The sequence below is a fragment of the Balaenoptera acutorostrata genome, chromosome 5, assembly GCF_949987535.1.
Source record: "Balaenoptera acutorostrata chromosome 5, mBalAcu1.1, whole genome shotgun sequence".
In the NCBI taxonomy this organism is placed as follows: Eukaryota; Metazoa; Chordata; class Mammalia; order Artiodactyla; family Balaenopteridae; genus Balaenoptera; species Balaenoptera acutorostrata.
In genome coordinates this window covers 58,632,947-58,660,612 of record NC_080068.1, presented here as the reverse complement: position 1 = coordinate 58,660,612, position 27,666 = coordinate 58,632,947, and the positions used below count along the sequence as shown (strand labels likewise).

The 27,666-nt window shown below is 34.5% G+C and overlaps 1 protein-coding gene across 8 annotated transcripts in view; it reads right to left on the bottom strand.

The window, feature by feature from the left end:
- EPHA5 (EPH receptor A5) overlaps positions 1 to 27,666 on the bottom strand; it is a 313,487-nt gene that overhangs the window by 234,494 nt on the left and 51,327 nt on the right. For all 8 annotated transcript variants that reach the window (XR_009008431.1, XR_009008432.1, XM_007193544.2 and 5 more), the window contains exon 3: positions 17,128 to 17,788. Coding sequence is in view for 6 of the 8 variants with exons in the window: in XM_007193544.2 (XP_007193606.1) it covers positions 17,128 to 17,788 (661 nt within the window). In the remaining 2 variants the exon portion in view is untranslated. The remainder of the gene's footprint in view (positions 1 to 17,127; positions 17,789 to 27,666) is intronic.

Sequence of the window (27,666 nt, the reverse complement as noted above, 5' to 3'; positions counted from 1 at the left end):
AGAGGCCCGCGCACCGCGATGAAGAGCGGCCCCCGCGAGAAAGCCCTCGCACAGAAATGAAGACCCAACACAGCCAAAAATAAAAAAATAAATTAATTAATTAAAAAAAAATTTGTTGTAATTAGCAGTTATAAATCAACAAGCTCTAATAAGCATTTAAAAACTATATTATTAACTAGAAACCAATTGAACAAAATAAAGAAACAGAATATGTATTTTTCTATAGAAGCTAAGGACTTATACCCCCTCCTTTTTTGGTCTTATTATGTAAAACTAGTAATATTTATCATATCAAAACTGAAAAAATCGTTCCAGTATTATTTTTTTTCACTTGAAATACATTGAAAACTCTGAAAATTATCATCTTCGAAATGATGGAAATAGTGTCTCCCAAATAAAGAGAAAAAAGAAAAAAGAAAGAAGGAGAGAAGAGAGAGAAGGAGTAATGACAGGGAGAGAGACAGAGAGAGAAAAAGTATTCTTAGGGAATTTGAGTTTTCAGCCATATTTTCCTCAATTCCTGGGTTATTTTCCTGACATAAACAATGAAGAAGTATCACTGCATATTAACAGTATTTGACTGCACATATATTGCTTTAGATCATATGAAACTACCATCTTTTGTATTTCCAAAGTGGTCATGTACTAGCAATTTCGTATAATTGCACCCAATTTAATAACTTTTTTCCTACTAAAAGTCAAATATTTCAGTTATATAATAATTATACAATCTTGATTTGTCATGATTCTTTCAGCATTACTGACTACATATATATATATATAAACAGAATTAGTTCTTTTTGTACCTTTTCCTATAGTTATTATCATATATTGTTCTTTGAATTTGATATTTTAAAACAAGTAGCAGTTATTATTTTTCTTTACATCAATGCTACGATCATCTCCATGCTTGTCCTTTGGCTGTACATTTCTCCCCCATATAACTCTAACAATTGAGTTTATCGATTTTTTAAATTAAAAAATAAAAGGTGGTGCCTTCCGGGAACATAGAATAGTCAGTATGTTTTTCTCTCAAAGTTTATATACATTGAAGTCAAACAAAACTGTATGAGAAGCTAACTTAGAGTTCTTGGAAATCATACTTAATCTATTTCAGCTTCAATTTCCTCACTTATAAAACAGAAACAACAGTATATCTGTCAGAGTTACATTGTTTCTATATACCTGACATATAGCTGGGTCTAAAAATGCAGGGATATGTACTATTTTTTTTCCTAGAACAGTTCTGTTTTACCCATTAGAACATAAGGACATTTGCCTTTATTATCAGGCTGACTGTTTAATTTAGATGAGTCAACAGAGAAGTAACAATTATTTTAATTGTACTATTTTATTTATGAAGATCTGTTTGCTCATTTTTTAATTTTTATATTGTATTTCTTTTGTTTTGTATTCCACTTCTTTTCAACTTCCCACGATTAAGAACGACATGAAAATACTTCAGAATGGAAGTCTCCAGTAAGACACCTTGTACCTGAAAGCCATAATATCAGAATTGGTGGGGAGGTGAAGAATCATTTAGTTTCTTTATTGTGGACATGAAAATTCAAAGGCCACACCAGGTCCATGAGGTGCAGAGGCTTTTTCCCAAGCCAGAATCTTTACAAAATCTCCTCACTCACATTGTACAGTACAGTTTCATTTTTTTTTTTTTGGCTTCCCTACCCCACCCCCAAAAGAAACAAAAGCAACAAAACAAACAAAACTTGAATAAAATCACACTTCAATACTCCAAAAGCTAAAACATGAAAAAGAAAAAGGTTTCCTGTACTACTTATGGGAGCAGACAAACAAGGCAAAGTAATTTATGTGCACAAGAATGCAAAAAGCAAAAAAGTCAGAAATGGATTGAGAGTTCTTAACCTACAACCCAATCTCTCTCTCTCTCTCTCTCTCTCTCTCTCTCTTGCACAGCATGTATATTGGGTTTATTCCAAAAGTTTTTTCTTCCCCCCCTTTGAATATTCACACAGAATATTGAATATTCACATAGAATATTGAATATTACATAGAACATGTAATCAATTCTAGTTTGGTTCCTGATTATAGGGTCTCTATTGACCAGGGTAAGAGCTTCACGCTCTTGCAATTTCCTCTCACTCACACTTTGCTTTGCTCACACAATCTTGCTTTGCTTTATTTGTTCCATTCCCCTGTCACTACATAATCCTTCTACCTTAAATTGCCTTTCCACATCCTCAGTTTGAGGTCTGAATATGGGGACAATAATCTCCTCTAGGCGACTCTGGTGACTCCTAGGTCCCTCCAGGGTGCCTCTGCCTCTGATATACAGTGTAGTTCTGCTCACATAGATGTTAGATTAGCCCACAAGGGATTTGAGTCGGGTGACAAAATTAAGTGGAGCTCAAGTGCATTTTAATGGAGAACATATAATACAGTGGGAAAACACAGATATGAAACAAACACACCTAGGTTAAAATGTCAGTTTGCCACTTTATAGTTTTAGTTAAAATTAACCTCTCTGAGCTGCAGTTACCCCCGAAACTATGGCTCACAGGATGCTGTCAAGCTTAAAAGAGAGAATGTCAATAAAACATTTAATAGTACCGGCACACAGCAGGTCTTTGCACATGTGTCAACCCTTCTTCTTGCCTTACCATCCCATATTAGATACCCTGACAATTCTGGCGTTCAGAATTGTCATAAATTGCCAGTTTTTGTCATTTATCATTTATTGGCCTCATTTCTTGGACTCTCTATTATTTCTAGTATATTATTGCTTTTTACACTCACTTGAAAGTCAAACTATTCCCTTTGGCCAGCTTTTGTATTTTCAAGGAACAAGATTTTTTTTCTCCTCAGTTTTCATTCCATTCTCTTCTAACTTCAGATGAAAATAATTTAAGTTCTCCTGAGATCTGATCAGAGGAACACTCTGGCCAGTCTTCCCCTTGATGATGGAGGTTGCCCTTGGTTAAGACTTTCACTTTCATCAGATTTTTCTAAAACTGATTTTTTTTGCCTAACTAACTCTGTGCCTCCTCAATGATTAATTTCTTCTTCCTTCAGTCCCTAATCAAAGTTTGTTACAAATGGACTCTCCATTCCTGTCATATACATTCAGTTCCTTGCAACATGCCTGGTTGGCCCAGTTTATCTCCCTCTTAAATTGAAATTAAAATTTTCACCCTTACACTCAGAAACCTCCTCAGTCTTTAAAGGCCGTGACCTGAGGAGCTGACCCGGTGCAGACCGGACTGGACAGAGTGGTCCCCCCTCCCAGGGTTCCACATGTCCTAGGAGGATAGGTCGCCAACCCAGGGCGGTGAAAGCAACACAAGCAAACGTCCGTTCAAAAAGCAGATACAAACAAACAAGCAAACCTCCAGCACTTTGCCTAGGGTTATTTTTCACTGAAATGGCTTTCAACTTTTAAAGTAACTAGCATGTACTGAGGATTTACTCTGGGCCAAGTACTAAGCTTCATGAGCCTCCAGTCTTTAAAATCTAATCCAGATTTCAAAATCATAAACAATACTTTTACTGTGGGAGACAGTGGAAAAATTTTTTTCCTGTGGATTAGTTTCTAACGTTATGTCCTGAGATCAATAACATCTCAGTGCCTGCCAATAAAGCATGGAAGAAATCAAACTGTTAAAACTAAAGTGCTATACTTGAGTATTATTTGGAGGCAACTACTAACAGATGTTTTCCTCTTGTCCGTGGTTGGACAAAAGTTCCTATTTTGGATTTAACTTCATTTTCACCTGAATGAAGAGCAAAGTTCCTCCAAGTTTAAGTGCATTATCTGTTGCTGTTTGTTTGTGTGGGCCTGAAGAGGAAGGCCTGACTTAAGTCAGCTCTATTATTACTGTGTAAATGCCCTCACCACCCCCTCTCTCCAACCACTGACTGTGTCAAAAAAAGCTACTGCTGTCACAAAACAAGGAGTCCTCACTGTTGTGACATTTCATTTATCTGGGCAGCAACATGCTTGAAAGGAGACTGCCTCGTCTGGGTAAAGTATGGAAGACAATCAAACCCAGTTAAGCAAACCAGTGTTGACATATTAAATCATGCTTGAACCAAGAAAGCAGAAACAGGCGACACACAAAACCTTCTAAAGAAAGTTTTAAATAAATAAATAATACAGGTCAGTGTAGTTCTAAAAAAAGAAGCTTTTAGCGTTGGAAAATACTGGGACGAGGTGAATACGGGGATGTCATTCACAGGAGCCAGTGATTCTGTTGCTCTCTGATTGTGGGGTGCAAAACTAGAGTTAGTGTGATAAAGGCAAGCATAGGAGAATACTGGGAAGCTTTAGGGAAATCACATCACCTTACTTTCCAATCCATAAAATGGAAAATAAAATTTTGATAGTCCCATTCTTTATTTAAGAAATGTCCTAATAGAATCCTTTCCAAGCGCTTTGAATTCATCAGAGAAAAAGCCCTTATGCATATGGAGTAGTGCATTATTAGTCTCCTGCACAATCACACAGCAGGGACTTTGGAGTGCTCATTCTCTAAGTCTGATGCCTGCTAACAATTCCATCAAAGAAATGGAGTTATCCATCAGTCAAATTATCATTTTCTCTAATTGTTACTTCCCCCAAACTGTGTCTCTTCTTTTTTCTTTTTAAACTATACCTTAACAGCACTCAAATGAGCAGGATATCTTCAAGCTCAGAAAAGATCAAAGCATATCAACAAATCACTTGAGTTCTTAAGGACGAACCCTACTGGTCAGCCATAAATGCAGACAAAGTGTTTAAACAACAAAGAGAATCAAATACTAGAGGATAAGATGTGATCCACATCTATGACCAGAAATAATAAAGGATACAAAAGCCTTTTCATGTAATGATAACCAGTTATGAGATCATGAATAGCTTAGAATTCATAGTTTTATTTTTACAGCTAATTAATAATACACATTCTAGAAAAAACTATGCGGAGCTAGTGGTTCCATGCCTTCCTGCTTTATAATAATTGGCATGTCTTTCTGGACTAACGTACAAACTAAATTTAAAGGCAATAAATTATACTGTTTAGGTAAACAGCATACTTAACCTTTTTTCCTGTGAGTAGTATAAACTGGGTATATAAATAAATCAATTAAATAGATTGATACCTACAAATTAAGCTAAGCTTCTTATTAGTTGCTTAGATAGTTAGCTTTCTGTGCAACCCTCCAAAGTGGTTAAGCAGATTTTTCAAGGCTTATGGATATACAGGAGGTGTACTACATAACTAAATATGTCGAGCAGAAAACATTTGACATATTAATTATAATAGAAATATGGTCCTAAGAAGAATCAGTGTTTTTTATTCAGGATTATCATGGATGCTATATGTGATTACAAACTACAAATCAATTTGTGATTAAGCGTGTTTATATACTATTCAAAGTACAACAGTAGAATGGAGAATCTGAAGTTAAATATATGATTCTAATGCCCAGTCTAAAACGTGGTGGCTGTGTGATACTGGGCAGGTTAATCTTCTCCCTACTTCCAACCCTTGGACCCCAATTTATCAGTTTACTGATGATCATAAAATTTGCAACTAATATATTAAATCCTGATTAGCTAAAGTCAAGTCACAGGCTGTGCTAATATTTAAATATGTTATTCCCACCCTCCTGAATTAAAGTTCTCTTTTTCCTGCAAAAAAGGATAATTTTGTTTTAGTTATTTTGTTGTAACAGAGAGCTTAAAAAATACATCAAGATTTCCATCTGTATCATATCTCCATTTTTAGTACTATGAAAAAATATGATTATTCTTATTTCAATAAAGAGCATTAATATAGCACCTCTAAACTCCTGTCTTTTGTTTTCCTTTATTCAGGATGAAATTATTTATTATAATTACACCACGTTGGCTAATAACATGAAATTAAATTTTGTGGTATCATTTAGTATCCTTTATGCTTAAATTGTTTTAGACAAAACAGTATGACTACTAGTTTGTGTTTCCAAGTTTCATAAATGTTCCTTTTATACTCCTTTCTCAAAGCCAGGATGTCCTTTTCCCTAAATTAATTTTTTAAAATATTATTTTTTTGAAGAAGTTTGAGAGATTTTGATAAAAGAATGTAGAAAGAATTTAAGGAAATGGAGGAATTTTTTCTCTATGGTCTGTAAATCATTTTAATTCTAATGCTGCTTGCAGAAGGAGAAAAGTAAAAGGTAACTTTTTCTCTATTCATGTCAATGTTAAAATGTCAATTCTCATTTTAAAAAGTTACTTTACTTGACAAATGTTTCAGTTTAATTTTTTCAGCTATTAACTCTTTAGTAAAATAAAACATGTTGACTAAAACATAAATGAAATGTACTTTTCAAAAAATGAACTACTTTTTATTTCTGATAAAATGAATACCAATCAATTTTGCATTTGGTGGGTGGAGAGTGTTTCAGACAGGGATGTATATATCCTTCACTAATTTTAGCTTCCTGTAGGCCAGCAATAATTTTTCAAAATTAAAAGTTTTATATTTGGGCATTGTATATTTAGGAAACTATAGACTTAAGTTTAGCATTTACTAGTTCACCCAAGTCTTCTGGTTCCAACAACATGAAGGTCTAAGAAAACCTGGAAACACTCCAGGTACAAATACCTAGAAATTAAATTAAATAGAACAAAGTTTGGGGCTGATAAAGTTAATTCATATATTGGGACCCACAAAATTGAGGTCACCCCAGTGGCCCGGCACATGTCACAAATCTAAACCTAAATCAGCCTGCACTTAAGAGAAACCTAACATACACCAATCAGTATCCTCCAACTCAGCTTTAGTTAGCTCACCTTACCCTGGAAAGTAGGACCTGCTAGCCTTGTAAGTAAATCTGGACCTCCGAGACAATCATTCCCTGGTTCCGCATTGCCTCTTCTAAAGCTCTAAAAACCTCACTCTTGCCCAAAATCCCCTGGGAAGAGTGTCCCACTGCTGGTGAGGCACTGTACTCCCCCAGTCCATGGATTATTTTGAATAAAGGATATCATACTTGTTACTAAATTGTTTTAGTTTTGTCATTTAACAGGGCTCATTTTACTGTGTTTTGTTTTAATGCAGGGAAATTTTAAGATGGCAATACATTTTATAAATCTGGGGATGGAAACCCACAGGGGGCAGAAAAAAAGAGGGAACCAAAGCATGGAGTGTTGCCTTTTAGAGCTGATCTTATCCTGCTTCTCTGCAGGACAGGAGGGCTGAGAATGGGTGTGGGAAACAGGAAGACTTGGATTTTAATGTCCCAGGGTCCAGGAGAAAAAGCCATAGCCTTGTGTCAAGTGAGGAGCCCTTCAGAGAGTCTGAAACCTTGAAAAACTGGCTGCACCCTCAAGAAGGCACTGGTTAGTAGGAGGAGGAGGAGAGGAGAATTTGTAGACTTAGAATAAGACAAAATATTAGTATGCTTATCATTTCTGTGTTGTTTATACAGTTTCTTTGTATTTGGGTATAAAGCAGAAGGTTGGCAGACTACAACCTATGGGCCAAATCCTGCCTGTCACCTGTTTATGTAAATAAAGTTTTATTGGAATACAAAAAAAAAAAAAAATAGAAGGCACTGGGTAAAACGCTGCCCATGTATACAAGGAGTGCCAAAGAGGCTTGTGGGAGATGGGACCTCTTCATGGAGGGAAGAAATCAGTCTTCAAGAATCAAAATTTGTGGCCTTCCCTGGATTAGGTTTTGGGGTATAAATTTACATAGGACACTAAAAGCCACCAAATCTTAATCCTAACTATCATAAGACTCCTTAATCTGGACTACATGTTACAGTCACCTAGGGAGCTTTAAAAAAAAAAATACTGACGCCCTGGCCAGCACCACACAATGGAATCAGAATCTCTCATAGGTGTGTCCAGCAACAATATGGTTTCCAATTATTAAAACTACTTGTGTTGACCTACTAGAGAATGGACTTGAGGATATGGGGAGGGGGTGGGGTGAGATGTGACAGGGTAAGAGAGTGTCATGGACATATATACACTACCAAATGTAAAATAGATAGCTAGTGGGAAGCAGCCGCATAGCACAGGGAGATCAGCTCGGTGCTTTGTGACCACCTAGAGGGGTGGGATGGGGAGGGTGGGAGGGAGGGAGATGCAAGAGGGAAGAGAAATGGGAACATATTGTATATGTATAACAGATTCACTTTGTTATAAAGCAGATGCTAACACACTATTGTAAGGCAATTATACTTCAATAAAGATGTTTGGAAAAAAAAAAAAAAAAAACTACTTGTGTTGCACTATAAAAATGTTGAGAAGAGAAGAATTAGATAAAAACTGGTCCCAATAATACCTCATCAGTAGGAGGAAAGCTTAAATCATGTGAAGAACTCCTACAAGCCAATAAAAAAAGACAAGCACTCCAAAAATGTATTTCATAAATTGGAGTGATTAGGACATGGATGCCATTTGTACTTTTTTCTCTACCTTGCTGTGGTTTGATTTTTCCCCTAATTTGCCAATATTGTTTACTTATGTTAATAGTAGAATGAATTGATAGTAAATATGAGATTCCAAAGTCAAGAAGCAATTAGCAGAAATAAAAAAGGAAAGAATTTCATTAGGTCTAATACAATCAAAAGTTATATAATTACCATCTATATCAAAACAAGAAACATCTGGAGGGAAAGATAAATACATAATTAATGCGCAATAGTCATGAAACAACATGGAGAGTGCAATATTTTGATATTTATTCAAAGGGATTAAGATAAATACATTTCTTACCCTTACGTAGTTACATGGCCCTCAAATTTATATCTGTATTTCAGTTCCCTAATCTTTAAAATAAAGAAAAAAGGAGGATTCACTCCAAGAGTCCTTTATATTAGTGCTTCTCAAACTAAGATGCACATAAAAAACACCAAGGGATCTCGCTAAAATGTAGATTCAGATTCAGTTTTTCTATGATGGGGCTTAAGATTCTGCAGTTCAAAAGTTCTCAGGTCATGCTAAAGTGGCTAGTCCATGCCCCGCTCCTGAAGTAGGCATACTTTATATGCCTTTACAGGCTATCTCTGCAGGTGCATGTTGTATTATTTAACATTTCACATATGAGGAAAGTTGGGCTCAAACTGATTTTGTTTGTCCACAGTCACACAGCTACCAAATGAACAAGTGAGATTTGAACTGAGACCTGCATCACCTTAAAGTCCAAAGCTCTCTGTTTACTGCATACAAAATCTCCTGGTGATTTCAGATCGATTTTGAGGTTTTAAGTCTACTTAATGATTTTATGCCAGTGTTGGCTACTTTGTTTCATATCATTTGCATTCTTTTTTTAACTTTTTGCTCTTAAGAATCTGAGAACAGGCACTGAGATGTTTGCTGAATGACACTCAGTGAGTTTTCAAAATTAAATTTTCCTGTACACACAACTTTTCCCATGAGAGCTATACTGATTTACGTTATCAGACTTTGTGAAAATCCTTCTGCTGCTGACTGATAAAAAAAAGCAAACAATAAAACAGAAGGAGTACCTTGTGGTTTCCCAGTACATTTAAGTATCATGGATTTTAAATCACCTCTGAATATATCAATTCAGATATATGATGATATATAATAACCTTTATCTTTATTATTAAACCTTTTTTCAGAGAATCATCTTTCTATATTAATTTATTTCTATATTTCTGTATTAATTTATATATTTCTATATTAATTCGTTATAATAAAAGTAGCCTATCCAATGCATATCATTTTAATAAATGTTTTTTATCAGGTGATGTTTTGTAAAATATGAGACACTTGAACATAAATATAATCATTAATTCTCCATCCATGTGATCATAATGGAGCTCAAGATCAGAAATGCTAAAATTCCTTTGCACGGTAACAATACGGAATGTGCCACCATCATAATAAGACATTCTAGAGACCGACCCAAAGTAAAATGTACAAAGTAGCTATTACTATTGCTGTAAATATGAGGCATAGTATTTATTTGTTACATTTATTCTAAACATGGCATAGGAAAGGGAGACTCAAGACTTTGCCTAATGTACCTTCTTTTATGAGTGAGAAAGTAGGAGTGCAAAATCAAGATCAAAAACTTGTCTAGGAGGGATTATGGAGTGTTTGTTTCTGCTTCTTCTATTTCTTTTCCTTTATTGCCAAATCTCTCTCTCTCTTTTTTTTTTTTTTTTTCTTTTTTTTTTTACTGAGCACATATCCAGAAGATTCACTGGACCAATGAAACATTAAGTTCTTAAAAAAGAAAAGGCTTTCATTCTTTCAACTGGTATAATAATTTACAAGCTGCCATCCACCACACCAATACTACTCATAAATAAACTGAGTTGTTTCATATTTGATATGTATGTATTTGACCCTAGGTATTATTAGGAATTCTCTATCCTTAAGACAGCATAATATGTATATGAATAGCCTCTTTTAGCAGGTAATTTCAGGGAGTAGCAGCTCTTTTATTTCTCAGATTTTAATATGCAAATACATTTTAATATAATTTTAGAGAGAAAAGAGATATATACAAAATTGATTAATATACTATGATAGATCTCTGCACTGAAAGCTTCCATCTGCTTGTTAAGCTGTTTCCCATAGTCTTCATGTGGCTTTTTTTTCACATCTGTGTTAAACATCACCTTTTCAGAGAAACATTTTCTTACTACCCATTTTTTTGCACACTCACACTGCCAGTAACAACACTCATAAACCGTAACTGTAGATGTGAGTGCATATGTACGTTTGTGAGCTACCTGTCTGCATTACTAGGATACAGGAATTGTAGAGATAGACTACAGTGCCTAGTACAATAACTTAAAGGATGAGTGATCAATAATTTAAAGAATGACTGATGGGGCTTGCCTGGTGGCGCAGTGGTTGAGAATCTGCCTGCCAATGCAGGGCACACGGGTTCGAGCCCTGGTCCAGGAAGATCTCACATGCCGCGGAGCAACTGGGCCCGTGAGCCACAACTACTGAGCCTGCGCGTCTGGAGCCTGTGCTCCGCAACAAGAGAGGCCGCGATAGTGAGAGGCCCGCGCACTGCGATGAAGAGTGGCCCCCGCTTGCTGCAACTAGAGAAAGCCCTCGCACAGAAACAGAGACCCAACACAGCCAAAAATAAATATTAAAAATAAATAAATAAATAAATAAAAAAGAATGACTGATGATATCTAAGGAGAGAGCAAATCTCCTTTATAAAGTAGGTTCCAATATATTTACATAGTTTTGATCACCCAGTAAATAAAAATGTAGGATTATCCTTTGATAAATGATTCTACTCAAGAATATACTCTCTAGTCTAAACAAATTAGAGAATTTTCTAAGCTGAAGCTACCCTGTATTTTCCAATGGACAGACACATATTCCTGTACATAATTTTATTTTTAATAAAATATCTAAGACATAGCTAATGTTTATTGAATAAGTACTGTTTTCTAGGCATTATTCTAAATAATTTTCATATAATATCTCCTAGAATTGCTATGAGGTAGTTAGAGACGAGGAAAACAAGGAATAAAGAGATTCAACAACTTGGCCCGGGATACAGAGCTGATAAATGGCAGAGGTAGGATTTGAATCCAGGCATTCTGGCTCAGAATCTGCATGCTTAAAACACTAGAGTATGTTGCATCTCATCAGCAGCATATTTCCTGATATCCTATATCACTTTATCCAAGTTAAATTAGTCGCATTTCAATGAATATGCATTTTAAGAAATGTACACTTCTTTCGTTCTGCAGAAAAATGTTCACTTTTGCAAAGGTAACCAGTCAATAAACATATTTAGCTTTAGCAGCACATCTGCTCACGTAGGCAGATGGGAGTATATTTCAATCAGTGGTTCTCAACTAAGAGAGATTTTTGCCGCCAGGGGACATTGGCAATATATGGAGGCATTTTTGATGATGAAAATCAGGAGTGGAGTATTAGAGGCCAAGGAAGCTGTTAAATATCCTACAGGGAGCAGGACCACCCCTCCCCCCAAACAACTAGTTATCTCGCCCAAAATATCAATAGTATCAGTGTTGAAAAACCCTGATTTAGAAAAAAAAAAGAAAAGCAAAAACCAAAAAAATGCAGAGTATGCTCTAACATTTTAAGAGAACTAATCTAAAATTATTCAAGGGAGGAGTTAAAAAGAAAAAAAATCTATTTTATTACTCTCATCTGTAATACCTGCAAATAGATGAAATGACTTAACTACTTGATTGTCTTAGTGGTGGCTCACAGCAGCAGGTCACACACACCCACATGCTCACACACCATTGACACTCTGCTTTCATAATTGCCATCTTTTGTTAAAATTTTAAAATTAAAATTAGTTTCCTTCTGTTGCATAAAACAGAATACCAAATAGGACCAAAAGTTCAACTCCTTTGAAGTTTTTTGGTAATGCGCCTAATTAAAAATAACTAGGCTCTCCAATGCATAATTATATGAACACCTAATACCCTAAATTTCCAGCCAATTTTGTTTCAAACATAAATATGCACCAGAAGTTTGAATGATCGACATACTATTCCCTGCAGTATCTGTACTGTTTCTGAATCAAGGTTCTTTCTTGAGCTCAGTATTTTCACTACATTTCCTTGCTGTGCAATCATCTCCCAGTTGGACAATTAATGTGCTTTTTTCTCCGCAGCCCTTGGCATGTGACACCGCCCCCCCCTTACCCTGTATTTGAGCAGGTACCATATACCTTCTTCACTCTGACTGGTTTTGGCAGTGACCCACAATCTAAATCTCTTTCCTCCATTTGATATAAGTGAAACTATAATTATCTAGGGGTAATTTCAAATTACTACTTCATTCCACTAGCAACTGATGAAGATTAGTGGTCTTGCCTTGCATCTGAGTAAGTCAGCAACATAATCACAAGAGAACTCAGCAGGCAACATTTGATTCATGTGAACTCAATTACTTCTGTCAAACACATTCACTTCAATAAAAAGCAGAAACTTCCAAAATGGGTTTCTGCTAACAATTTTGTGCTCAAAAAAATTTCATTTGACTCTTAAGGGAAAAAATAGCATGAATTTCATCAGACATAATAATAAATAACAAATATGGAAACATACTTGTATAAATGGATTTAATACATTATTAGTTCCTGAAAATAAAGAACATTTCAAGGAAATAAATTTGTATACCTAAGGCAGCTTATTATAGAAAATTCAGGCATAAAAGTAAGCTTTAGAAAAATGAATTCACTCTATATTTTAAGGTAATACAGTAGAAACCAGAGTACTTGCTTACCTTGTTAAAATCAGATTATTATGGAAAAGGTAGCCAAGTTCTCCTAAAGGAAGTTAAATATGAACTGCTAAATGGACAGGGACCCCTGAATCACTTCTTGGTTGTCTTCTGGATTGAAGCCGCCATATGTTAATAAGCTGCCTAGCATTCTGATTCCTTAAGGTTTAGTTGCTAAAAGCCTCTCGGTCAAGTCTATCATGCCCTGCACGCATATCAGGTCACATGAACATGATCCAACAGAAACTACCTGGTCACTTCCTAGTACAGATTCAGTAAATCTTAACATATGACAATCATTACAACAGGTTTACTCAAACTTCACCTTCTTATTACAGCCTTAATTAAATCCCAACATATTTTGATTATAAAAGGAACTGTTATTAAATGTAAATATGTAATAAGGCTATATTATAAACACTTTACAGCATGTGATGTTTTGAGGTCTACAAAAATCACTAAGACGATCTCTATCATAGTTAATATATCATATGCCAATCACATATGATTTAATACCTGAAACTTGAAAATTTGGCCTGAGAATCTAAGGACTAAGTAAAGATAAATTTAAAAGATATATTTGTCAATTTTTATGACCAAGGATGTTTTCTAAAGATAAGTACAAAGGTAAGATAAACACAATTATTTATTTAAAATAAATAATTTTAAAACATAGTATTCTTTTATGATTTTGCTCATCCTATTTCCTCTTTTGAATTCATTTTCCTTACCTCTTGCCTTTCGATTTCTTTCTCACTTCTTAAGATTACATACACCACTGCTGTAATCAAGGAGTATGTAGTCTAATGGGGGTGGGGAGTGAATCATTAATCAAATAATAAGTTAACAAATATGTGCAAAATCATAACTCTAAATGGTTTTATGAAGGAAAATATGTGAGTAAATAACAGAGGGGGATGGCCTAGTCTTCAAGGATCAGGGCCAGCTTCCTTGAACAAGGGGTGTTGGAGCACAGATCTGAAGGATTAGTATGACTTAATCAGGCTTAAAGGAGGTAAAAGAATGTTTCAGGGGAAGGGAACAGAATCATAGAAGAACAAGTAATGAAAATGAGTCTTCGAGAAACTAAAAGCGAGCCAGTGTGGCTAGTGCATAGTTTGAGATGTGTCTAGAGAGCTAACAGGAGCAAAGTCATGCAGGATCTTAGGCTATTTTAAAAACTTTATTTTAAAGGAAACCATTGAAGAGTCTAAAGTAAGTGTGTTGGGACTAGTCAGGGACTGAGGAGGATGGGTGTGTGCAACTACCAGATTTGCATTTTTGTAGAGATGATACACTCACATGGCTCAAAAACCAAAACTACATAAAAAATCATTCATTATATTTAAAAATAAAGTTCCAACAAGATATGCTTATAGATTGGAGGAAAAAGGAAACAGAGAGAAGTGGGTGATTTTATGAGATAATTGCGTGGTAGTTTCTATAAATACTTTGGGAGGGATTGAAACTGGGAGGTGGGTAAGAAGGAGATGTCAAGAATGATTCCTAGATCTCTGGCCTATCAAGGATAACTCCAAAACATCAACGTCCCTACTTAAAGGTTTGGGGACAGTACATTAAAACCATAGAATGAGTTAGAGTTATGGAGGAATTGTATATGATACACACACTTACACACATACATACATTTACATTTGCATGTACATATAATATATAGGTTTAAATGCATATATTTATTTATGTGGGACTACCTGTGATGCCTTAATTCTCCGAAACAAACCTTCAACATTTATTTATTCATTCAATAAGATATGTTATTTATAGAATAAACATTTGAAATTCCTCCTAGAGCGGCCACATATCATTTGTACATGGGAAAACACCAAGAGGCACTATTCATATAGAATGCACTGTGTAGAACAACTTCTGGTGCTGTGTCTACAGCCTTCATGACCCACAGCCTTTGTTCCTCCTACCAGAGTAGGGTAATAAACACATTAAGACAGAATCCAGTTTATTGACGTTTCCTCCAAGGTAGCCTCTCCAGTTCGTTCCTCTTTCTCTCAGGTCTCTACTTCTCAATTAGTAAGAGTACGAGAATAGAAAGTTGCAGTAAATGCATGCACTAAAAAACATCCTGTCAGAACACTACTTCCCCAAGATGTTTTCATGATAAGCACCTGCAGAATATTTTAAGCCCAGCAACAATCAAAAATTATCCTCTAAATGCAGAGGTCCTTTATACTCTGTGCCAATATGGATGAAGACAAAATCACTGTGTTTGAAGTAAAGCTACCACATATCATTCGCTAAAAGGATATAAACAAATAACCAAATCAAGCATGCTGCTTTATAATACTAGTCAACAAATTCTTAGAAATAATAAGATTCATATTATAAATATTTTAGGGAAAAGAATACAGTGTATTCAATGGATTATATTTAACTCCCACTTCTGATTCTACAATTACATATATCTTTCACCTTATACCAAGAAGGCTGCTCAAAAAGAAAAGTTAAGGTAATGTTAGTTAGAACTTTCCTTTAAATCCAAACCTAAATAAAATCTGATTCATTTCCTTGACAAACCTTAAAGCATATCTGAAACATAATTTTGATTTAATAAAACTTTACATATACATATAAAGGAATAGAAAGTTGTAGATTACATGGAGAAATAATCATGCACTTGATTGTAGATGGTATAAAAATATGAGGTGATGCTGAAAAAGGAAGTTTAAATATGGTGCAATGTGTTTCTAGAGAGAAATAATTAAGCAAAGTCAGTATGATTTACAGAAAATTTCCTAGTTTTGTTTCCCTGGATCTACGGTCAATCTACAGTCAGGCCTGAACAAACTTGAGCAAGTTTGATCCACATTATATACTGGATTTAGAAAAAACAAAAATGCACCTGAAGCTACTAGTGGGATTAGGGGACTTCTTAGCATTTGGTTTTCTCCTCAGTTAATACACATTAACTCTCATTACCTATTTGGCATGTACACATCATGGTGAAAACAAGTTCAGATTCATAAGGATGGATTTTTCCTCTTTTAAGGAAAACGTGTTTTCTTCTTCATAAGTTGTTCTTCACTTTGCATAAAGTACTATCCTGTTCCAAAAAGCTATTGATAAAGATCCAAGTTTAAAAGGGCAACTCACCACACTGTGGGCAAAATGAGGGTATTTTCAGATGAAGAAGGAGGCATGCATGATCAAGTTTCAATTTAAAAGAAAAACTAAAACAAAAAAATTTCCAAGTGCAAATTGCTTTGAAATGACCTTTCTGTATTGGCTCTATCTCCAAACAGTTATTTTCTTGGGTTCTACTTATTATGCATTTAAAATTGACCCGGAAATTCTTAAAAGCAAGCATGTAATAGCCATTACATGTAAACAACACAGTAAACGAAGTCCTGTCACCTTACACATATTTTCCAATGAAGTTCATGTGGCTGAACTTATATCCGAAGAAATTTTAAAAGGCAGTTAAAAGCATGCCAAAACAAGTCTCATCGAAGGTTTACATTTGAATTTCATATAACGAGTAAAGAGTACTATTTTCTCTTCATGGAGATAAAGTAGCAATAAAGTAGCAGATACTAATCATACAAAGAAAGTTATATACAAAGAAATAATCCCTTGATCTGAGCTGTCCAAAAATAAAACTTCTGAAAGCAAAATGAATATGAAATATTACACTGCAAGTAAGACACTCTCTGAGAATTATGTGTATCCAATAAAATATTACATTAAATGTTTCATCATTGCCAGAAGTTTTAAAATTCTGAGAAGAAAGAAACCAAACTTGAAGAGAAATAATCTCCATAAATTAGCAAAGTAAAAGGTCGTTTGCTCATAATCACTGGAAGAAATACATATACATGATCCAACTGAAGATCATGACAACCCGTGCAGATCCACAGGTAAACTCTTACCTTGACAGGTGCCGTTTTTCTCTTCATATCCTGCCTTGCACATGCATTTCCCGATGGGCACAAGCCACTCCCCTTCAGCGCTGCAGTGCATTTTGGGTGGTTCATCTGTCACAGAATGGTTGACACAGGAGCCCGACACTTCAAGCAACTGTGAAGAATCAGCTCCAGTGATTGTGTCAGGGAAGACAGCCAAGTGTCGTACCACAGAAGGGCATTTTTTATAGTATACACGAACGGAAACGAGAGCAATGCAAGCACCCACATCTTGAAAAGCGAGATAAAATCCCTTTTTGCTTAGAGGTCCTACATCTCTGACCTCTGTATTCAGTTTCATGACACGGTCACCAAGATCAAGTTCTGTAAAGCTTTCATCAGCAGCAATGGTATCAATTTTGATGTACTGGTTTTCCTTGATGTTTCTCCCATTCTCATCTGACTCAAAGTAATACATGTTAAAAGTTTCCTTACAGGTCCCCAGCCCTCCAGGAAGACTGTTGCAGTCCCGCAGAGTAAACTTGAGTTCTATGAAGATTCTGGAAGCACCTTCGTTGGAGATCCAACTGGTCAAAAGCCAGTTATTTTGATTCTGTTCCATAACTTTGCATACTTGGTATGTGTGGATAGGGGCATAATTTTCATCAACTTCACCAATCTCTTCCCACTGGGTAATATAATAGAAGGACAAAAAAAAAATTAAAAGACAATTAGAAAATAACAAGCAAAAATAGTCAATGAAAACTAATTCAGGTGTAAAATTTCTGCGTCCTCAATATACAGTATTGAGAGGAGCTATACTGTGAAAATTTTAAAAAATTATTTCCCTTTTTAAATTATGTAAATAAAGTATTAGTCATTGTCTCCAATGTAACTCAAGCATGAGGACATGTGAATTATATTCCCCAGAAAAAATCATGTATTTCAGAGTAATAGTAAAAGAAAATTCAATCTGGATGTGATTAACAAGAAGCAGTGAAAGGCAAGTATATATATTTAGAAGAAAGTTTGAAAGAAAAAGGGTAGGTAAAGTTTGAAAGAAAAAAGGAAGTACAATTTTTTTTTAAATGACAATGAGAAAAAAAGCAGTAAATGTGGAAAAGAAGGGATAAAAATGTAACGTGAATCCACATTTATTTAACCTTGGCATGTTACAAATAACACAACAATGTTATAAAACTTGAAAGAAAATTCATTAGTTTAAAATTAATAATAAATGTTTATTTCATTGAACCAATCTGGTTAGGAATCTTTTACAATTGGATAACTAAGTGTTTATTCATACATTTATTCACAAATATAAACCTAGAGACAGACAGAAAATAGAGATTAAAAACTATAGATTAGTAATATCGAGAACCTTGTCATTTCAAATACTGAGACTTTTTTGTTATACATATCCTGGGAATGCATTATTCTTTCTTACCAATGCATTATTTTATGCACAATGACCTTAGAAGTTCTGAATATACACAGGATGTAGAAAAATTAAGTATGATTTATATAGCTTCCAAAATACTATTCAGCCAAAGAAGAGATCTAAACCTATCTCTTTCCTAGTAAAATACTACGGTTTTGAGAATGTCAATGCACCATACCACTTTCTAAACAGTGTAAAACCAGATTTTTCTTCTTCATAAAGGTTATTATAACAAGAAATTTTTAAAACCTGTCTACAATCTGTGTGAATAAAACTACATATAACTTTGTTTTAAATCTTTAAAAATTGTCCTGAAACACACAGAGCAATGAAACCATACATACTTTCAATAAATCCAGAATGTGATTTCAGACATTAAGTATTAACTTCACAGAACCTCATTTAGTTAGACATGAAATTAAATGGAGCATTATTTTTTGATTCTGTTGAAATGACAAAGATATGAAAATGTGGCATCTCAAGGGATGCACATAAATCGTATACCTCAGATGGCCCCTCTCAGAGTTCTAGCTGCCATCAGACAGACCGAAGTAAAAGGTCTGTCTTTTAATGAGGGAAAACTGCTGAGCTCCTTAAAATCACAGAGACATCAAGGTTGTATCTTACCTAACAACTTTCACATTAGGGTGTTACATGAAACCTTAGTTCATTCATTTAATCTCACTTTTGTCCTCTCTCAAAATTTATCTAAATTGTACTTAGCCTCTGATTTTCTAAACCAGCTTTCTCTCTCATTAAACTACTTACAGTTTCTTCCTGAAGCCATCCAGGTATCAATATGTTTATTATAAATGCTTAATGAATGTCATGATTAATATTTCATGGAAACAAGCACCTCAGCTAACCAAATGAAAACAACAAAAATGATCAACTTACTGTAAGAAGATTAATTAAATGTATTTTCTTTGCATTAGTAAATTGGAAAAGAGCATCGAAAAACTCTTCTCTGAAAAAGGAAAACCAAAATGCTATGTTATCTCTGTTTTAGATTCTCTTATTTTTTAATAGTCCTCCAATGCAAAATACAAACATATTTCAAATCCTTGGCCTTAAATCATTTATAGAAGACTCATTTCTGCATCACATATTCCAATAGGATCCTGCTAGCAAGTCAAAGGAATTGGACAAGTAAAAGGAATTGGAATAGGAGCATCTTCCAAGATTATAAGGCAAGCAATTCACAGTCTTTGTACAAAGTCCAAGGTACCACAAATATTATTAAAAATGCAAGCCAAGCAGCACTTGACAAGACAGCTTAACAGTTACTGCTTCGGGTGATAATTTCAAAGTATGTGCATAGGCATATTACTTCTCTGAATATTCTCAATTAAGAAGAGGAAAAACTGTAATTTTCTTTGATGTTAGGATTTATCATGGTGGGATTTTATGTATTTTTCTTTTCAAGTGTCCAAAATATAAATGAAGGCTCACATTTTCTATTTCTAATGCATGAATAGGAGGACTTTAATTTAAATAATTATGGCTATAAGCCATTCAGAGAATCAGAAAGGTAATATATACACATTTCCAATAAGTATCTGCTCCTATTTAGACAAATATGCTAAGAAACAAGCAAAAATATTTCATTTATTTTAGATTGACCAGCTGAAATAAAACGTTGAATTCTCCAAAGTTTTCTTCCCTTTTAATACAAAGGAGGCATCCTGCTGTCCTCAGCAAATATCTTATTTACGAAGAAGAAACAAGGAGATGAACAGAAAGTAATACTCATCAAGAACTTACGATCACAGCAGCTATATTCCTAGATGCTTTCGCAAATGTCATGTCAAGGAGATTACCGTAATTTAATGAAGGGCACAGACAGAAAACACAATATTTTCAGTTTAATTTTGTTGGATTCCTATGATCCTATGGTTTAATAAAATATTTGCTGACTACCACAAGCGAGGTGCCTGGGCATTTTGGAGGCATGGTCACTGAACATAATATGGTTGGTGTAGCTCTGTTCTTCAGGTCTGGCTACTCCTCAAGACCCACCCTTTGAGCCCAGGCTTTTTCTTTGTGTTTGCTTCCTCCTCATTCCTATTTCTTTGCCTTAATATTAAAGAACTGGTTACACACTCAGCTTGGGCTGACTTGATTTCTCTCTCAAATGCTTGGGCTTGCTCCTTTTCCCACTGGCCACTGAGAACTCCAAGTCAGGTGCATTCTAATCCCATGCTTGGCCAGGCATCACAAGTCAGCCACATTCATCAGAAAAGTGCAAAAGAGAAAAGACTTATTTTCATATCCATATGTGTATCATGGAGTTACCCACTTATCCTACCCAAAGCCATTAAGAACTATTTTCTCCCTGCCTGCCTCTCATTGCCCTATTAGGTTTCTTGCCCCAAGCTCCTATTGCCTCTTATCTTGTTAGCATTGATTTCATTTCTAATCCCCTAGCCTATACATCACTTCTTTTGCTTTCACAACTTAAAACACTGATTCAGGACACACAGCCTAAAGTAAAATCTCCCCTTACATTGTGTCCCCAAATACACATAAAGAATCATCAAGCGAACGGAGTCGATTTTGACCTTTCAAGTTATGGGGGTGCCTATTATCTAGTTCCGTTTTCATTATTATGCGTCTATACAGAGATTAATTTATTAAGGCTAAAGTACAGTGGTCAGAAACTTTGTAGTAGAGCCCTGCATATAAATACTTGACTGGTCTTGTACAGAGGAAAGATTATCAGCCTGAAGCTCTAGAATTAGTCCCAGCTCTTACAGTATCTAGATGTATAAACCAGGACTTAACCACTGGCATACTGATTACCATAATCTCGAGTGAGAACTGAAACTCTCTATCCCAGTCATCTAATATCCAGTATAAAACATCAGAAGTGGCCTTAAAAGACCTGGTCCTATTGTTCATTTTAGAAATGAGAAAACCGAAGACCAGATTTTCCCAAGCTTGCAAAATACCACCCTGATACCATCTGAGCATCCCCTCTGCCTGTCTGTACCTCTGCCTTCTTATTAGCATGTCTCTGTCCTTGAAGTCTGGGTTTGCGTGTGGGATTCCTTGATTCACTGCATTGATTGCTACTCCACTCTGTTGATACTGAATTCACATTTTTTTTTCAAACATGATGTAACCATGAATAATAATTTTCTTTCTTTCTTTCTTTTCTTTATCTTTCTTTCTTTCTTTCTTTCTTTCTTTCTTTCTTTCTTTCTTTCTTTCTTTCCTTTCTCTCTTTCTCTCTTTCTTTCTTCTCTTTCTCTCTCTCTCTCTTTCCCTATATATAACTTAATACTCTAAACATGGATATGAAGGTAAAGACAATTTTCTTTTTCTCTACTATATCTCAGAGTCTGACACCACAGGACACAGAGTAGGGCACTCAGTAAATATTTTATAATGAATGAATTAATAACAAACACATACATATCCCTCCTAAGTCCAGAGATATATGTTAATATGAAATCTGAAATAATTCAAACATGGTAAATAAATGACTATATGATTTGCCTTTTATTTTTGTTTGAAGAAAAATAAATTTTGTTCTCTGTAAGTTGTCTGAACTTTATATATTCAAATAAAGGAAAGTTTATAAGTTCATATTTTTGAAAATTAGTCTTCAGTATAAACCTCTAGAAAATTTATTTTAAGACATTTGCTTATTCCAATCATACAATTATTTTTAGTTTAGTTTTGCATATTAACCTATAGGACTCTTTTTCTTTAGCATTACGTTTTCCCAGTTATAACTTACAGCTTAGTTTAGATATGTTAGATATTTTTAGATATTTTTTAGCATGAAATGTTTTAACATATCAGTTTTTATTTTTCACTCACTAGCCTTCTTCAACATTTGATACAAATTAAAAGCCCAGGATGTAGCATATCAGTTAGTGGCACTATACCTTCTTTCCTATTTCAGTCAAACAACATTAGTACCATCTTAATGATTTTCTTCGGCAGAGCGATGTTAAAATATAGCTAGGAATCAACTGCTCCCAGCTTTACTCTGAAGTGTCCAAAGCATAACTTTGTAACAAACCTTGTTTACCACATAAATGCTTCTTTGAATATAGGGATAACTGTCCATTATCCTTTAATATCACAATATTTTGTATAATGTATTTTGAAATGCTCCAAAAGAGACTAATTCTAGGCTTCTCATTTTATTTGAAATATTATTAGATATCATTTATTTTTTATTTTCTTTGTGTGTGTGTAGTGTGTTTGCTAACTTCACTGAAGATATCCTGACCTCAAATTACTAATTAACTGTTGCTTTAAAAACAGTAGTACCTCTCCATGATCTTAGAAATTGCCTGGGACAGAGTTTGACTATGTGCTCAAATTCCGAAATCGGACATTTTACCCATTTTAACTAGTGAGCAAAACATTCCAATTGTTACCACATCATATGTTTACCTAAAGTCTAGAATTTCTGGAAGCTTCCTGCTCTTGCAAAAATCAAATGAAATACAATATAAAAAATCAGAAACTTCAAACACACCAAAGATCTTTTGTTTTTCTTTCTATTAATGTCTAGTTTCTTATAGTAATTTATATTTTTAATATCAGATTTTTAGTTTCATTATTTCATTTTTTTTCAATTTTGCTATACTGATTAAAATTAGGTAAAATATACTCAAATAAGAACCTAAATGAATTGCTTATTTTCTCATTTTTCCCAGGTGCATGATAAACTATTACTAATATTCTTCCCCATAACACTTTATAAGACTTGCTATGTTTACATAAAATCATTATGTTTTTCCTCCCTGTTGGATGTACAATTGAGCTCATTTGTCTGTGTGTGCATGCAGAAGTTTGCCATTACCTAATACATTCAATCCAGGACAATTCCTCTGAGAGAAAATGAACCAGAAAAATCCTCAAAGAATAAGTGACTTAGGAACATGATTAATGGCAGAACAAGAGAGGAATCCTATTATTGATGGGGAGGACTTTTTTGTTTGTTCTTGCTACCTTTGATGTGTTACTGTCCACTAGAGGTCATTCCTCATTAGAAAGAAATACTGTATTATTAAGACCAGTGCATATTGAACACAAATATGTATCCCTAGTCCACCTGCTTGTCCAGCGGCTGCCCAAATGCTTAAACAGTGAGAGTCAAGTAGAGGACCAAACTTTACCTTGGGTCATAATGCTTTGAAAGAAATTTTATTGTAATTCAAAGGTAATCATGGAATGTGTGAAAACCTCAAGGCTATAACACAGTACAGGAAGACAGGTCCGAGCTACAGCTAGTCAACCTACATTTGAGAAGATTAATTTTCTCATTACACACTATATGCGTGACATAATCATACAGAACACAGCCACATCATTTTGCAGAGGAGTAAACTGAGATCCAGAGAGACTGATCCACTAATTAGTGCCAAATTAATGTCTAAGATCGGAAGTCCCTGATATTAATTAACATTTGCTCCTTTTGAAGGGTTAAAATTTTAATGCATAAAATATACTGGCACATGAGGTCATTTTAACCAACAAAAGAGAAAATGTTTCATTACCTAATGAACTAGGTATTTATGTTTCAAAAGATAAAGTTGTGGGCCTTTCTTGTAGAATTCTAGCACCCATCCTTCCTTGGTCAGTTTACTGACTTTTTGATCAAGACCACACAAGTCCATTGAGCAAGAGAAGTAGCTCAGTTTTTATGCACAACCACAAGGCAAAATGGTTTAAAAAGAAAGAAATATGTAGTAGTAGTTTCTGTTTCAGAAATTCAATCTCTTTAATAGCTATGGTTTTTTTTTTTTTTAAACTTTGGGTTTATTTATTTTGTTAATTTATTTATTTATGGTTGTGTTGGGTCTTCGTTTCTGTGCGAGGGCTTTCTCTAGTTGCGGCGAGCGGGGGCCACTCTTCATCGCGGTGCGCGGGCCTCTCACTATCGCAGCCTCTCTTGTTGCGGAGCACAGGCTCCAGACGCGCAGGCTCAGTAGTTGTGGCGCACGGGCTTAGTTGCTCCGCGGCACGTGGGATCTTCCCAGACCAGGGCTCGAACCCGTGTCCCCTGCATTGGCAGGCAGATTCTCAACCACTGCGCCACCAGTGAAGCCCTAGCTATGGTTTTTTAGTAAACTAAATGTGACAAAATGTATCAACTTTCAGCAAAAATCATTTGAATTAATAATCTTGTTACACTTCCTCAATAGTAGGTTAGTGGAAAAAAGGATTGCATCAAATAGGTGTTTGAGCTGTTTAAAGCATCTTTAAAATTCATGAGTATGATGTAGCAATACTGCTAGAAATGAGTCAATTAATTTTCTATGTATGAAATAAAGCTGAAGTCAATTACTTTATTGCCCATAGAATAGTACAAGTATTTATGGGCTCAAATTCAATTTGTGAAACAAAATCACTTGAGAAATATAGAGATGAAAACTTTCAAGTTTATATGAATACTTTCACAGGGAAATTTGTAGACAATTGAGCATCTGCTTACAACACTAAATATGAATGGTAAAGAGGAGATTTTTTTCACCTGGACAAACAATTCATATTTTTTTCTGTAATGTTGCAGTCAGTATTTTTTTTTTTTCAAAAAGGAAAGAAAGAAAAAATATGGATTCTTTCTTTATTTATTCTTTAAAAAATATCCAAGCGCACAAGAAATGACTTAGAGACTGGAAAAATCAAAAGTACATTAGTAAAATATTGACAGAGAAGTTTATGATTTAAACAAAAAGGTATTTCTTAGAAAAATATTGTAATGAACATAATTTAAAAGCAAAAAAGAAAATGTACATATAATGGCTGCTTATATATTCGTTGTTATTCCACTTTTAAGAAGGTATATGTTAAACAGTTTCACATTACATAAAATGTTAAAATATCTCACGAATACTTTAAGCTTTTATTTGGCTTTTTCTTGAAAAGTTTACTTAGGAAAACAAATTCAAACATCAACTTGTCAATAATAATTTTAAAAGGCAGAACGAGCTAAGTGAATAGGTATGTTTGAAATTAACAAATTAATAAACTGAATTAAAATCTTAAGTGATCTCATCAGTGTTTAATCAAAAAGCAGTCCCATTAAATATGACATGTTATCTAGTTTGTCAGTAATTTTGTGCCATGAACTAAAATTTTAAAAGCAGCAGCTAAAAATAGATTTATAAACCACTGATCTAGTTTAGTTCCATTTTATACAATATATTGAGACACCTCCATTTTTATGCGATAGTAGCTTACCACTGTATATTTTCTATCCTGTTATACCAAGAGGTAGGCAGTCTAACATTTGATAACTTGTAAAACTGTGGTAATACAGATAATCTTTTGTGTACGATTACAAAAGTTCACATAGTCTGTGAGTTTATATCTTTCTAAAGAGATGACTATGATCTCAATTACATATTTGCATAAGTAAAAGTGCAGATTTACCACAGAGATTTTAAGATCTAACGAGTCATATGTTTCTATGTTTCAGGGTTTCACAGTGGACACACACACACACACACACACACACACACACACTCGCAATGAAGAATTCTTTCATGACAGTATTACAAGATGCTAGAAATGGTCCTCCGAGTGTTATTTAAATATACATGTTCTCAATAACACTTAAAAATTTTAGAGTGGCATTACTACTGTCTTTAATATAAATACTGTCCTATTATAAATAGCTAAGAATTATGTGGAGAAGCCTTCTTCTCAAAGCAATATGAAAGCTTCAGTAAATGAGGAAAAAAACTATTTCACTTGGGATTCAATTTAATGAAAATAAAGTAGATTAATCTCTGGTGCTAACCTCTGGTGCACTTAACATTTCAGGCAAAATAGATACAATTATACACTTACCATTCTGGCAAAAAAAAAAAAAAGATTTCAGTAAACCATTTGCAACTCTGGATTATTTATCCAGCCTATAAAATATACCAGAAAACATAATGTTGTCTGTGGTCTCTGGTCTTTATGCTGCCCTCATTTTTCAATAGAAGATACTACATTTCTGGTGTAGGCCTTCACAACAGCACCCGTAATCAATTCCATATCTCATGTTAATCATGTTCTTGTAATCAGTGGCTATTCAACACAAATTTCCATCTCAGTTTTTGTTGGAAAACAGCCACATTAGGGCTGTGAGTTTATTCAAGTTTAAGTGATTATATTGCCATCATAGACTAAAGTTCACAGCATCCACTTGCCATAGCCATATTACCAACACCGTAGAAATGGAGGGCATCTACAGTTCCTGTGTTGTCCAGTCAGAAGCTCGAACTTCCATACAGAACAGCTTTATTTTTCAGAACCCCAGGGCTTCTCTCTTCGAGGTGGAAGTAAAAGAAGGAACAGCGAGGGATCCATTGCAGTTTCTTCCTTCTGAATTTGTTGAGTCTTTTCTGACCAAAAAACTGCTCTCAACAAAAATAGCTCCTTAAGTAAAAGTACACATTTTTACCAAAAACTTAATATGAACATTTTCAATGTTTAGTGATAGTTCTAAGATGGCAATTCCATATTTTTAGCGTTCATTTTTACATGTTTTTGATCATTAGTTTAATGCAAATTTAATTTTGACCTACATTAAACTGTAGAGTTTTATAACAGGGCATGCTAGTTGAAGACAGTGATTGACTAATACTTATAGACATTTTCTATCAACTCAATCTAAATATTTTGTTGCATTTTATTGAGGAATTTTTTTATTTGAGGATTACTGTGAAAATGGATTTTTCTGAGAGTGCTAAGAATTCTAGGCAAATATAAAACCTTTACAGCATTAGTGAAATTACAGCAGTAGGGAAGAGAAATCTTACGTTTGTTCTTCCTACTTGAATCTTCTGCCTACATTTTTTCCATATCTTCCTAGATTGTCGCTTAATCATCTTGAGGCCTTTTTTTCCTTAGGTTAGTGACCACAAATGGGAATAGTGAAATTAATTTTGCATTGGGATTTTAATCTTAAAACTGAAACAAGTTTTTAATTGCCTTTTCCTCTGCTTATCAACACAGTCCCTTTCACCAATATATTCTAGTAATAGGAAGCATAAATTGAGCAAATGTAGATAACAGATAAGTTATCATACAGTTACATAGTTATCTAGTTATCGTACAGAAACATAGAATTTTTTAGCCTAAATAATCTTAGATAATATTTGATA